Source organism: Erythrolamprus reginae, chromosome Z, assembly GCF_031021105.1.
Source record: "Erythrolamprus reginae isolate rEryReg1 chromosome Z, rEryReg1.hap1, whole genome shotgun sequence".
Lineage (NCBI taxonomy): Eukaryota > Metazoa > Chordata > Lepidosauria > Squamata > Dipsadidae > Erythrolamprus > Erythrolamprus reginae.
In genome coordinates this window covers 100,309,346-100,324,719 of record NC_091963.1, presented here as the reverse complement: position 1 = coordinate 100,324,719, position 15,374 = coordinate 100,309,346, and the positions used below count along the sequence as shown (strand labels likewise).

The 15,374-nt window shown below is 40.9% G+C and overlaps 1 protein-coding gene across 2 annotated transcripts in view; it reads left to right on the top strand.

Annotated features, from left to right (window-relative positions):
• Positions 1-15,374, top strand: part of PLCD3 (phospholipase C delta 3) — an 83,768-nt gene that overhangs the window by 34,890 nt on the left and 33,504 nt on the right. For both annotated transcript variants that reach the window (XM_070727982.1, XM_070727983.1), the window contains exons 2-3: positions 5,758-5,919; positions 14,635-14,863. In XM_070727982.1, the coding sequence (XP_070584083.1) occupies positions 5,758-5,919; positions 14,635-14,863 (391 nt within the window). The remainder of the gene's footprint in view (positions 1-5,757; positions 5,920-14,634; positions 14,864-15,374) is intronic.

Below are 15,374 nucleotides of genomic sequence, written 5' to 3'. Positions count from 1 at the left end.
GAGGTAGCATTCACCCACGAGGATTCAAGGTACAGGAATCTCCTTATTTCCTATCATCATTAATTCTGCCACCTCGTGTGCCCTGCAACCTCTGGGAACCGTTCCAGCCACCGCGGCCCACAGGGAAACCCCATTCCGAGCTGTCTGCTGGCATACAGTCTATGGAGAGGGGCGGCATACAAATCAAATCAAATAAAATAAAATAAATAAATAAATAAATACATACAAATCGAATTAATAATAACAATAACAACAACAACAACTTCCTTCCTCTCTTCCCCTCTTGGTAGGAACCTTTTGGCTGCATGCTGCACGCAAGAAATCTTTCTCTCTTCCAAACTCCACAATAATGAATCCTATAAGCCCCCTCATAATACGGCCAAGGACATATTTCAGGGTCAAAAAAATATAAGGCCCTGCCTTATTTACGGGAAAACACGGTATGTTCTGGGCTGAGAGGCATTCTCCATTTCCTTCTTGTTTGGAAAGACATTCATCGTCACAATAAGGGGCGTACATAAGTGCACTAGTGTGCCTTTCGTCTCCTGTCCAATTGTCTCCCATTTATCTCATATATATCTTTTCTTCCTTTCATATATCTTCTCTATTTTCATATCTTTTTTTCTATCCTTTTCTTTATATATATTACTACATGTCTATTCTATTCAATATGTATTGTGTATTGGACAAAACAAACAAACAAACAAACAAATAAAAATACAGCAGGTAGCTGGTAGTAAAGACATAGCTGCCGCTTTCTCATTTTCTAAATTCCATTTACTAAGTTTTCTTGTTTTAATTACTTCTTCCCTGGCTGTTCTTGCTGTTATCATTTTTGGCTGAGTGCCTCTGTGTGTATAAGTGGTGCAGATTTTCCATTAGAAAAGTTCTTGTATCAGGAGGAAGTGAGGTTGAGGCTTTAAAAAAAAAGAAATGTGTGTATATGATTTAACTTGACCTACCTTCCACTCAATTGGTGGAGAGAACTTGATCCTATTAGCTTTGTTGGAGTTACAGTCAACTGCTTACTTCTTTGTAGGAGCAGGATGAAGACATATGGGTACCACCTTATGTTTAAGCAAAATGTCTTGGTTGCACCTTATTATTCTAGTTGGGGAGGTAATTTCAATGGATTGCTTTAGAGTAGCCATAGGACTCTTGCTTGCTTGAAAAGTTGGAGGGAGAGTCCCAACCCCAAAACTCAAGTGGCAGTGTGTTCCCAGGGAAGTCTGAAGCCAGAGGAAAGAGAGGGCACAATAAGTACAACTTATTTTGGGGAGAACCAGAATGTAAAGAGGGCTGTTTTATTTATTTATTTATTTATTTATTCATTCATTCATTCATTCATTCATTCATTCATTCATTCATTCATTCATTTATTGGATTTGTATGCCGCCCCTCTCTGTGGATTCAGGGCAGCTAACAACAGTGGTAAAAACCAGCATGTGACAATCCAATACTAAAACAGCTAAAAACCCTTGTTATAAAACCAATCATACATACAAACATACCATGCATAAATTGTAGAAGCCTAGGGGGAAAGAATATCTCAGTTCCCCCATGCCTGACGGCAGAGGTGCGTTTTAAGGAGCTTATGAAAGGCAAGGAGGGTGGGGGCTATTCTAATCTCTGGGGGGAGTTGGTTCCAGAGGGCCGGGGCTGCCACAGAGAAGGCTCTTCCCCTGGGTCCCGCCAAACGACATTGTTTAGTTGACGGGACCCAGAGAAGGCAAACTCAGTGGGACCTAACTGGTCGCTGGGATTCGTGCGGCAGAAGGCGGTCCCGGAGATAATCTGGTCCGGTGCCATCAAAGAATATTCTCAGTTTCTATTGGGTAAAATAAATGGAGGGGAATGCATGGGAATATTTTGGAAGAGGGTCTGGATGATTGCCAGGTTCTCGAATAATGAACGTTCTTCCAAAAATGTGTCATAGAGCCAGTGTATTATAGGGATTAAGTCATCAAGCTACCATAGAAACAGAAAGATTGTGTTTTTTAGTCCCACCTTAGACACAAAGCCAGATGGGTGACTTTGGACTGGCCACTTTCTCTCTGCCCTAAGAAGCAGACAATGGCAAACCACTTTTGAAAACGATGCCAAGAGGAACTAGTCCAGGCAGTCATCAGGAGTCAACACACTCACACCCATCCACACCCACCAGTGCATCATTATTGATGCTGTTCCTACCGATACTTCCACAAATTCCATAGCTGCACTTGCATGCTTGAACCAACGTACGTATGTACATGTACTGCATGTTTGTTTGCATATGTAAATATAAATAGAACATTTAAAATCCCAAATAAATGAGGTGCCAAGATATATTATTATAGTATGATTTCCAAATTATGTAATACTTTATGCAGTTTTGCTTTCTAAAAAAAGTCATAAATGGATTCATTCAGAAATCATCTTAAATAATTTGGAATTCAATCCTGTGTGCTTTCCGCACAGTGAATTTATTGCTTCCCTTCTGTTTTTTAAAAGATATCCAAATGAATCTTATCTCTGTTCCTGTTTATGTTACTTTCTTCATCTATTTAGAGAAGCTGAACTATTTCTGCTGATAGATTTCAGGAAACGCTATGAAGCATTCTGTGGGATAAGCAGCAGGCCAGGCGTGGCAGAGAAAAATACCTGCCCCACCTGCATCTGGAATTTCTTAGTTTATAATGATACAGTGTGTTTCTTTGTTTCCTATTTTTTCCCCCTGTTATCCAAACATTGAAACTATGTGGGAGCTGTGTTTTCGTTGGCAGAGGCACCGTGGGTCAGTCCTTCACTGTTTCCAGATCTAAGCACCCCTCAGGCTGGATCCGACCTGTTTGACACCCCGATCTAGAGTTTGATAAACCTATTGATGTGGAAAGGTTCTTGCTTACTGATGGGATACAAAACATTACTCCAACATTTTACCTTTAGACTATCCACAGTCGACCTCTGCAGATTCCTAAGAAGTCAGTAAGGGGCGTGCATAAGTGCACTATTTATTTATTTATTTATTTATTTATTCATTCATTCATTCATTCATTCATTCATTCATTCATTCATTTATTGGATTTGTATGCCGCCCCTCTCCGCAGACTCAGGGCGGCTAACAACAGCAATAAAACACCATATAATAATAATCCAATACTAAAACAGTTAAAAACCCTTATTATAAAACCAAACATACGTACAGACATACCATGCATAAAATTGTAAAGGCCTAGGGGGGAAGAGTATCTCAATTCCCCCATGCCTGGCGGCAGAGGTGGGGTTTTAAGCAGCTTACGAAAGGCAAGGAGGGTGGGGGCAATTCTAATCTCTGGGGGGAGTTGGTTCCAGAGGTCTGGGGCCGCCACAGAGAAGGTTTACCCCTGGGTCCCGCCAAGCGACATTGTTTAGTTGACGGGACTCGGAGAAGGCCCACTCAGTGGGACCTAACTGGTCGCTGGGATTCGTGTGGCAGAAGGCGGTCCCTGAGATAACCTGGTCCGGTGCCATGAAGGGCTTTATAGGTCATAACCAACACTAGTGTGCCTCCCGTCCCCTCTCCTATATCTCATATATTGTATCTACTATTCTTCTATTCTATTCTTCTTATACTACTCTCATAATATCCTTCTATTCCCTTATTGATATATTCTACTCCTAAATTTTCACTTCTATTCTTTCTCTAATATATTTTACTCAAGTATAACCTCTATTACCTTCATTGTACATTGGACAAAATTAATTGATTGATTGATTGATTGATTAATTAATTAATTATCCATGGTCTTAGTTTTACAGTTGCGATAATGTAGGCCTCCTAGCTGTAAGACTTAAAATCCCAACAAGGTACAAACAGAATATTTGTTTAAAAATACTTGTCACTGTCCTTAGTTAAACTTCTCTGAATGCCCTGTGGGAAAGGACTTCTTTTTCCATCTGTTTGTTAAAGGACAAGAAGGTGACTTTAGGAAGCTAGCTGAATGAGTCAATATCACTTTCTGTATCCTGAGCCACAGATTTTCATGAATAGGCATTTAGTGCATCTTCTTTTAGCTAGAGAATTCATGTCAGCTTTGGAAGCCATATTAATGTGTATGCATATTAGAAGTACAGTATAGGCATATATTTGGAATGAGGAAAATAAAATTAGAAGCATTTTGCAATGCTTCTAAGAGAATTGTTAGGAAACAGTACAGTACCTTGGAAGCTTGGAAGCCTACTAGCATCTAGAGCAACTCCTACACAATGGTAATTATACTGTTGAAATGGGTAGGCCAGGTCAAAGGTAAAAGAATTTATACTGTACATGGTTTGTTTGTTTGTATGATTGGTCTCTTAAATTGGGGTTTTTTAGATTATTTTTAATATTAGATTTGTTACATTGTCTTCTTTATTGTTGTTAGCCGCCCCGAGTCTTCGGAGAGGGGCGGCATACAAATCTAATAAATAAATAAGTAAATAAATAAGTAAATAAATAAATAAATAAGCAAACAAACAAACAAATAAATAAATTACAGTATAGATTCCAAGTTTGCAATTCTTTCTGTGCATCAGATTCAGCTCTTGAGAATGGCAGTTTATGGCTAATCTTTGCTATTACCAAATCTATTATTGTTGTTGTTGTTGTTGTTATTATTATTATTATTATTATTATTATTATTATTATTAATTAGATTTGTATGCCGCCCCTCTCTGCAGACTCGGGGTGGCTCACAACAGTGATAAAACAATATACAATAACAAATCTAATTAATTTAAAAACTACATAAGCTAAAAACCCGATATATTAAAAATCAATCAAACAAATTCAAATCACAGTCATACATCACATTAATTGACTAGGGGCCAAGATATAATTACCCTAAGCCTGGCGACATAAGTGAGTCTTAAGACTCTTGTGAGAGGTGAGGAGGGTGGGGGCAGTGCGAATCTCCGGGGGGAGTTGATTCCAGAGGGCTGGGGGCCCCACAGAGAAGACTCTTCCCCTTGGTCCCACCAAACGACATTGTCTGGTTGATGGGATCTGGAGAAGGCCAGTTCTGTGGGACCTAATTGGTCGCTGGGATTCACAAAGCAGAAAGTGGTCCTGCAAGTTATCTGGGTAAGCTGTCATTGGAGATACTACAGTACAACAATTTGATTCAATAGATTCAGGACCCAGTAAAGGCATGAATTTGCTCTGTATGACATTGATCTTGATTTGATTCGTAAAGCCAAATATCTTGCCTATTTGAGTAATCGCCTGTGCTTTGTCTTTTGGATCCGAAACCTGACAGTCACCCTGTTTTTTCTTTGTATTCTTCTGACCTTTTGGTTTTGCCTGCCCTGGAAATTGAGTATTGGCTCATTTTTCATTGTATCATTGTTCTGAATCATATTGATGTTGACCAAAAAGCAGAAAATGTGCAACTTAGACATAGATAATTGGATCTTAAGAAGTACCGTAAGAGCTTCCAAACCTTACCATAAAATGATTCCCCCTCCCAAAATGTCATGATACAGTTTTTTTAAAAAACCAAAAGATAGATAGAAAGGAAAATGGAAAATGTTTTCGTGCCTCTTGAATTCTTCTGGATGGTATTGACTGATTGTATATAAGTGAAAATTTCAGTTATCTAATATTTTACCTAGTATTCTCCTAGTATTTTACATATTCCAAAGGTGGCCCAGAAAACAAAGTTCCTGCAATCAAGTTCTAAATCATGGTAAAAAGCAGTGCCTCTTGCTCTTTTATTTAAAGATGCACATTAAGTACTATCGTTGTTTTCATCTTTCCAGGTTTGACAGATGATGAAGATGTTAAAGTGATGCTGCAGGGAACCTCCTTCTGGAAAGTCAAGACTTATCAACCCCAGAAACAAAGGCTGTTCCGGCTTCTTGAAGATGGGATGTCTATCTGGTTTGAGACTCGCTTTAAAAAGGCTCGCTCCAAACATATTTGTAAGTTTCAAAATATTTGCAAATGTTTTATGGTGAATTTTACAAAATGTGTTAATTCCATCTGTTTAACTTAAATTTTTATGATCTAGATTTTGCAGAATTTCTGGCTAAACACTTAGAGGAATCAGCTTATTGCTTATTCCAGAATTAAGAACTCAGACATCTTCCCGTCTTTGACATTCAATGTTAATAAGCTAAATTACTTGGAAAATTGATGCTGATGGGAAAAGATGGTGATTCATGAAATTTGGCATGGAAGACGACTATAGTGATAGAGAGAAAAGAACAGCCCACCCCCCAAACCCATCTATCTAGTTATGGATCAAGTATTATAGATTTCCTTCTGATCTTCAGAGATTTCCCCTATTGTGAGATAAAATGTTAGCATAGCGCTGTAGCAGAGAAGGGGTTATAACTTACCTCACGGCTGGTTTACTTCCTCCTGCATGGCATAGTCATGCCTTGTGGGCGCTCGCATGCATTGTACATGCACACATGCACAATACTGAAAAATCGGGGGGCGGGGGAGCCAAAAACAATATGCATGTGCAGTGATGGAAACTCAGTTTCTGCTCAGGGGAAACTTATTTAAAAAAATGTAAAAAAAAGATGGCGGCGACCATGGACGGTCACTGACTGAACAGGTTCCGTGATGTCACCAGTGTATCGCTTCCTGTTTGGGTGAACCAGTCCGAACAAGGAGGAACCCACCCCTGTGCTGCAGTGAACGTTTATTCAATATGTTTATTAGAGGCTACAATCAGTATCTATGACAAGACAGAAAAAAAATTATTATTTTTTAAAAAAATCTTGGCTTTGTCTTTGACAATATTCTTTTTTCACAGGTAATCACAGGTATTTTTTTTTTGTCTTTCCTGGGATTAATGTAATTCAATATAAAACTGTCATAATTTTCATTCAAGCTTTTCTTGTTTGTTTGCACCAGTTGTCATTTTCATCTTCCTATTTAAGTCAGACATGAAATGTTTATTCAAATATGAAAAAATAGAGCTTGAAAGCAGAGCAAAATTACTTTCATATCCTTTTGCAAAAGATTAATTGTTTTTAGTAAATATAGAATATCACATTGACTTTGTTATACAGAGTAAAAGGTTTCAAAAATCCCATCACATTTTAGTTAATCAGATCCCACCTAAACCAACAACAGCCACCACTTCAACTTTAATTAATTTCACATGGGTTATATTTCTCATCATTTCCTCCTTTTATTGTTATAGTTTTTAGATGTTTTATATAACAGTTGTGAGTCTGGTAATCCATTTTATATGAAAAAAATTTAAACAAGCAAACAATTACACCAGATTCAAAGAAAAAAGTTTAACTGTAAGAAAAGTGCTCATTACATTCTAATATGTCACTGTTGTTCTTTTTTAAAAGACAGATTGTCAGTTTAGAGTTAAATAATATATCTATTATTTTTCTTAATACTTATAACTATATCAATATTCATTAAGTACTGAAGCCTGATCCTCAGGAAAAAAGTTGCAGCAATGGACAAAATTTGCATCCATTTAATTTCCAACTGCCACACTGTTAATTTGGCAGTAATTAAATAAGGTTTATAGGTGATATTGAACTGTATCAAAAATTCAGAATGTCTGTAATAATGTATAAGGAGTTAAATGTTTGTTTTGCTTCAGTGCATAGTTTCTGCCATACAAGAGTTTAAATCTTTTATTAAAATATTAACTTTCCACCTATGAACTCTAAAATGGACCACTATTTTTCCACATGGTCAGAGTTATTTTATTAATGGCTGTATTATAATTCTTGTTCTGTTTTAGTTCTTTGTTTCCGACTTCTCTTTTTACCTATATTGAAAACAATTAAAATATTCCTAAAAGTGAGAAGAGAGAAGGAGGAAAGGAATATGGATTCATTATATATATATAAAAGAATTGTGGCTGAGGACTTCCTGATTCATGGCTTAGTCTGTTAATTTGTAAAAGTAGCTCTTCCCATTCACAAACAAGAAATACTTGTACTCTCCTGACTCCCATGTGAGTTACTCATAGTTGATTCCTCTGAGAACAGGGTGTGAGGTAGGAAGGCATGGGTTTATTTGTTTTCTTTGGACATTTTTTTTTAACTTGATAGGGGTAGCACTGCCTTGCCGGAATGCATTTTTGAAAGGTAACTATTTTATTAGGACAGGGTGAGGCAAGGGAAAATTGCATGAAGATTAAATATGTTGAATTGTGGCTTGACGGCTAAATATATGAGCTTGGGTGTAGATTTAAAATAAAAAATACAGACCTGCTTGGGCATGTGACAGTGAGATTGTCTGTAATAATTATCAATCAAGTACTCTTGTTATCCATCTCTGTCAGGGAGTAACTCACTGGGCTTTCTCATGAAGAACAATTGTCCAGGAGGCAAGTGAGTGGGTCTCTTCTTTCTCCATAAAGTCCAGTCAGACTTTACCATTCTGCTGCTAATCTCTACTGCAGTGCCATTCCTGGTCTTTCAGAGACATCAACCATAGATCCTTACTTGGAAACAAAACAGCTGGGATTTCTGAAAAGATTTTAATTGTTCGTAGCAGTGGTGAGTTCCTCCCAGTTCAAACCAATTCGGTGAACCAATAGCAATGGCAGAAGGCTCCGCCCACACACCCAAGAATTAATGAATAATGAATGAATATGCTGCCAATCTCGTGGTTCAAGGGGACTCTGAGCGGCTTACAATGTAATAAAACGTATAGACATAAAAACAATTTAAAGTTACAAAAGATTAAAACAAGTTAAAAAAACGCCACAGGTTTGCAATAGAGAGGTTGTAGTTAGTGATGGGTGAACCCAACAGTGTTCGGGCGAATTTCACGCAAAGTTCTGCCGAACCCGAATCCGAACACTCCGTGACATCAAAGCTCCACCACTGGAATCCCATTGTTTTTTATTTTTACGGATTTTTAATTTTTATTTATTTTTATTTTTACAAAAAACGCCACCGCAAGCAAAGGGAGATCCTTTCGCGTAATTTTTTTTAAAAAAAATTATTTTATTTTATTTTTATTTTATTTTCCTGTTAAAATTAAAAAAAAAATTATATGAAAGGATGCCCCAGCCACGCCGCAAGCAAAAAAAGCTGGGGAATCCCACGAAGGGATTCCGGAGGCGGAGCTTTGACGTCACGTATACCAGCAGGTTGTTAAGCACTCCAAGGTGATCACTTCCTGGATTCCATCCTCCCTCCATTATTCTAGTGCCGCCCCCGGAATCCAGGAAGTGATCACCTTGGCGTGCTTAGCAACCTTCTGGTATACGTGATGTCAAAACTCCACCCCTGGAATCCCTTCGTGGGATTCCCCAGCTCCTTTTGTGCCTCCCTCCCAGCCTCCCGACCGGCCGACAGCTCCCCGGTGTTCGCCTTCCTCCGCCGCCACCGGCGCCTCCTCCTGTTCCCAGCAGAGGACAGCCGGGTGGTGGTGTTTCGCGGTGCTCGGCATGAATGCCGAACCGAAACACGAATTTTAAAAAAATTCGGGTTCGGGTTTGGCATGCCAAACACCGCAAAGTTTGGTACAAACCCAAACTGTGCAAGTTCGGTTCGCCCAACATTAGTTGTAGTGCCTTTTTTGTTACTGTACCAATCATCTCCAGCCAACAACTTTTTCAGGGCCCTATGCACCATTGAGTACAATCAAGTTTTAAGGTTTTTCCTGAAGATCAGGAGAGAGGCAGAGGACCTCACTTCCAATAGCAAGACATTCCTAGGAGCAGGGGGTGGCATTGTGGCAGAAAAGGCTCTTTTCCTGGATCCCACCAGCCACAATTACTTGACTGAGTTAGGTCCATTCTGACAGTATGAGTGGGATGGACAAATACATTGGGGAAATATATCTCCTACAATGCAAAGGATTATATAGTAGCAGTCCCCAACTTTTCTAGCTCCGTAGATGGGCACCGGCAGTGAAGAGGGGATGGTTTCGCACACAAAACCAAGTTCCCATACATGCACAAATGAAGCTTTGTTTGCTTGCCCGCTGCTTGTGCGCTTAGTTGTCAACATGCCAAGGACTGGTATGGGTCCGTGGCCCAGGGATTGGCAGCCCATGTTATAAACCAATAATATACTGCAGAAGGTTTATTTATTTAAATTCATATCCCAACCAACCAGTGAAGGGCTACCAAAACTTTTACTACCACACTGTGGCCGTGGCTTATGCATTTTCCTTCAACATCTTTCAGTGCAAATTGGCTGCTCTGGGGTGGAGCTCCATTTTCACTACCCCGCTGCGTTCCCCCCGCCCCCCGTCCGGGCAACAGCCCACCCCTGCATCCAACCCAAATTACTCTAGGTCCGTGATAGTGAACCTATTGCATGCATGCCCAAAGTGACACGCGAAGCCATGTTGCCCAGTATGGTGGCCTTGCCTGTTTGTCTTTCGAGTTTCTCGTGCATGTGGTCATGTGATGATCTGCTGCCCTTGGTGCATGTGACGGTGCTGAAAACCAGTGTGTGCATGCGCACTGGCTAGCTGATTGACAGATGGACATGCATAGTAGTAGTAGTACAGTGATCCCCCGGTTATTGCGTTCCCGACCATTGCGAACAGGCTAATTTGCGATTTTTCAACCTGGAAGTCAAAACACCATCTGCGCATGTGTGCCCTTTTTTCTATGGGCACGCATGCGTAGATGGCGCCGGGCAGATCAGCTGCTGGGCGGCTTCCCTGGGTCTTCCCCCTCTTGCTGGCGGGAGGGCGAGCGGCGGGCATCAGCGAGGAGTTTCCCCACCGCCCATGCAAACTCCTCGCTGCCGCTCGTTCGCCCTTTGCCCGCCCACGCCGTTCGCTCCCCCTCTTGCTGGTGGGAGGGCGAGAAGCTCTCCCCAGCACCCGCTCGCCCGCCCTTCGCCGCTCGCCCGCCCTTCGCCCGGCCACCCGCCCTTCGCTCGCTGCTCGCCCGGCCACCCGGGTTCGGGGGGGTGCTGGCAAGCCGCCCATGCCGGTGGCGACGTTTTAAAACAGCCGCGCCGCTTTCCAATGAGTCCCGAAGACAAACGTCAAACTTCCGCGTTTGTCTTCGGGACTCATTGGAAAGCGGCGCGGCTGTTTTAAAACGTCGCCGCCGGCATGGACGGCTTCCTAGCAGCCCCCCAAACCCGGGTTGGGGGTCCGGGGGCTGCTAGGAAGCCGCCCATGCCGGTGGCGACGTTTTAAAACAGCCGCGCCGCTTTCCAATGAGTCCCGAAGACAAACGCGGAAGTTTGACGTTTGTCTTCGGGACTCATTGGAAAGCGGCGCGGCTGTTTTAAAACGTCGCCGCCGGCATGGGCAGCTTCCTAGCAGCCCCCCAAACCCGGGTTGGGGGTCTGGGGGCTGCTAGGAAGCCGCCCATGCCGGCGGCGACGTTTTAAAACAGCCGCGCCGCTTTCCAATGAGTCCCGAAGACAAACGCGGAAGTTTGACGTTTGTCTTCGGGACTCATTGGAAAGCGGCGCGGCTGTTTTAAAACGTCGCCACCGGCATGGGCGGCTTGCCAGCACCCCCCGGACCCCCAACCCGGGTTTGGGGGGCTGCTAGGAAGCCCCCCATGCCGGCGGCGACGTTTTAAAACAGCTGCGCGGCTTTCCAATGAGTCCCCTTCCCAGGAACCCCAATCTTCGGCTCCTCGCTAGCGCCGCGGAAGTAAAAACACCATCTGCGCATGCGCAGATGGTGTTTTTACTTCCGCAGCGCTACTTCGCGAAAACCCGCTCGTTGCGGGCGGTCCTGGAACAGAACCCTCGCAATGATCGGGGGATCACTGTAGATCCTTGGAACAAACTTCCAGCAGACGTGGTTGGTAAATCCACAGTAACTGAATTTAAACATGCCTGGGATAAACATAGATCCATCGTAAGATAAAATACAGGAAATAGTATAAGGGCAGACTAGATGGACCATGAGGTCTTTTTCTGCCGTCAGTCTTCTATGTTTCTATGTTTCTATGCATGCCAGTACCTGGTAGTTCAGCTTTTCCAGAGCATGATCCCTTCATATAAGAGCCGGGGTGGCACAGCAGGTAGAGTGCTGTACTGCAGGCCACTGAAGCTGACTGTAGGTCAGCAGTTCAAATCTCATCACCGGCTCAAGGTTGACTCAGCCTTCCATCCTTCCAAGGTGGGTAAAATGAGGACCCGGATTTTGGGGGCAATATGCTGGCTCTGTTAAAAAGTGCTATTGCTAACATGTTGCAAGCCGCCCTGAGTCTAAGGAGAAGGGCGGCATAAAAATCAATCAATCAAGCAAACAAACAATCAAACAATCAAACAAACAATCAATCAATCAATCAATCAAACAAACAAACAAACAATCAAACAAACAAACAAGCAATCAAACAAACAAACAATCAAACAAACAATCAAACAAGCAATCAAACAAGCAATCAATCAAACAATCAATCAATCAAACAGTCAAACAAACAATCAAACAATCAAACAAACAAACAAACAAACAAACAAATGTGTGCGGCTGTGCTGAAAACTGTCCTACACATGTATTCTGATTGTCCAGCACGTACAATCCAGCATGTGCTCTAGAATCTGGAAGTTCAGTTTTCCCGGAGCATGGCCACAATGAACGCGTGCATGCTTTTCTTCAAGAGAAGAAAAAAAATCAAAAAAATTTGCATTTCAGATTCCATTTCACCTTGTTTCACCTTTTCCCAAAACTTCTTGCCTTCTACTTTTCCAAACTATAAGACCTTCTAAACCAAGATTAGGAAGCTAGTGTAAATGGGCCTCTTGTGGATGTCTGACAGAAGGGAAACTTGCAGTTTGTGATGAACTCTAGGGCAGTCTTTGTTAAAGTGTGCTCTGAGGACCCCTGGGAACCCCCCTCTCAAGACCCTCTCAGCATCCCTGTAAAATCATAATTATTTGCCAGCTGTTTGTAAGAAGACATTTCCAAAAATTTAAAACAACACCATTCTTCTTTTATTGGTTAAATATATTTTTTCCTTGAAAAATATACACTGCTCAAAAATAAATAAATAAAGGGAACATTCAAATAACACATCCTAGATCTGAACGAATGAAATATTTTCATTGAATACTTTGTTCTGTACAAAGTTGAATGTGCACAACAGCATATGAAACTGATTGTCAATCAGTGTTGCTTCCAATTTGATTTCACAGAGGTTTGATTTACTTGGAGTTATATTGTATTGTTTAAGTTTCCCTTTATGTTTTTGAGCAGTATATTTATGTTAGTATCTTATTGTTATTTTTATTTGAATGAATAAACATTCTATGGATGTGTCAATTTTAATTTTTGATATGGTAAGAATGGATCAATACAGGTAGAACAAACTTACAATAGTTTGTTTAATGACTATTCAAAGTTACAGTGGGACTGAAAAAAGTGACATAACTGATCCTCGCAGGACCATTGCAGCATCCTCATAGTCATAGAAACATAGAAGTCATAGAAGTCTGACGGCAGAAAAAGACCTCATGGTCCATCTAGTTTGCCCTTATACTATTTTCTGTATTTTATCTTAGGATGGATATATGTTTATCCCAGGCATGTTTAAATTCAGTTACTGTGGATTTATCTACCACGTCTGCTGGAAGTTTGTTCCAAGGATCTACTACTCTTTCAGTAAAATAATATTTTCTCATGTTGCTTTTGATCTTTCCCCCAACTAACTTCAGATTGTGTCCCCTTGTTCTTATGTTCACTTTCCTATTAAAAACACTTCATGTGATCAAAATTCAACTGATTCATATTTACAATGGTTGCAATGTCCCAGGGTCATATGATCACGTTTGGTGACCTTCTGACAAAGTCATGGGGAAGCCAGATTCACTTTAAAACCATGTTACTAATTTAACTATTGCAGCGATTCACTTAACAACCATGACAAGAGAGGTCGTAAAATGGGGCAAAAGTCACTTAACAAAATGTCTCAAATGGGCTCAATTGTGGCCATAAGTCGAGGAATCTAAACCATGTAAACAAAAGCTCTGCTATAACTTTTTGAAAGTGGAAAAGGGGATCGTGAGAGCAAGAAGTTCAAGAAACATTTTTTGAGACAGCCTAACAGAGAAGAGGTGGTACGTTTCCTTGGCATGTAGTTCTCTCCTAAGTTGGAACCTTTTTTTCAGAGGTATTTAAATCTTACTGAGATGATAAATGAGAAATGTATGAACAAATAAAAGTGCTAAATGAAACACATCCTGGTATTTGCCTTCTCTTCCAGGAGTGCTAGATTGTTATTCCCATCCTGCCCAGGCATCATAAAACCTTTATCCTGGACAATTTTTTTCTTATGGATTTTTGATAGACTCTTGGACGGGAAATACAGAAAACTAACTTATATCACAGCCAAACACTCCAGACCCACCTTCTTTCTGCTGATCTGGAATGATGGGAGTTTAAATTCAGTATGGTTGAAAAACATCAGGAAGGGTTAATTAGCACTAGTGACACTCATTCTCCACTGGCTTTTCCTGCCCTCTGGTGAAATATTGTGAGTTGAATCTTGAGTCTTTTGCTTGCTCATTCTATGCTCTACTATTTGTTTATCAAATGTATATACAGTTCATTCCGTGTTGCGAGGCAACTATCTTTCCCTTCCTTTTTTTTACGGCAAATGAAAACATTTTCACTGAAAGTGGTAGGTATTCGGTGAACTGAGACATCTAGAATATTTTACATTTTTATCTCTCTCCATGAATGACCCCCTTTAATGCCTTGTCTTTCAGTCTCCATCCTCCATGTTGAAAGTGTACGTGAAGGTTACCAATCTGAGGGGCTTCGGAAATTTGGTGGATCTTTTGCGGAAGAGCAGTGCTTCACTATAGTCTTCAGGGGGAAACGTAAAAACCTGGATCTAGCTGCTCGGACTGGGAGTGAAGCCCAGCAGTGGGTGAGGGGACTCACAAAACTGATGGTCAGATGTGAAGCCATGAGCCAGCGAGAAAAGCTTGAGCAATATCCTTTCTTTCTATATCGGCAAAGACGTAGAAGGGTGGTAGATATTATTCCCCTCTTAAAGCTGAGGCATAGATTTTAAAAAGAGAAAGGACGTTTTTTATTGAATCAATACAAAACACTACTTTCTTTGTTTTACATCTATGCCTTGGCTTGTGTTAAGAACTAGATACCTGAGTTTTTAAAATACATATGGTATCATATCTGAAATGGAATTTGCAGCCACATTTGGTTTTGTGGGTTGCTATGCACAAAAGAAGCAAATAGAATTAGTGGGCATCCTATCCCTATTACCTTGTAGCATCCCACGACAGGGGAGAGCTGTTATACCATTATACTGTATGTAGAGCAATGGCCACAGAGTCAAAAGTTGAATTATGCCTCAAAGGCCAAAATGCATCAGCAAAGGAATTATATGGCAGTGATCTTGCTGGTGCTTAACCATTCTCTGTTTGAAAACCCTTACCCAACAAAGGAGAATTTATTTATATTTTCTATTTATAGAATAGAT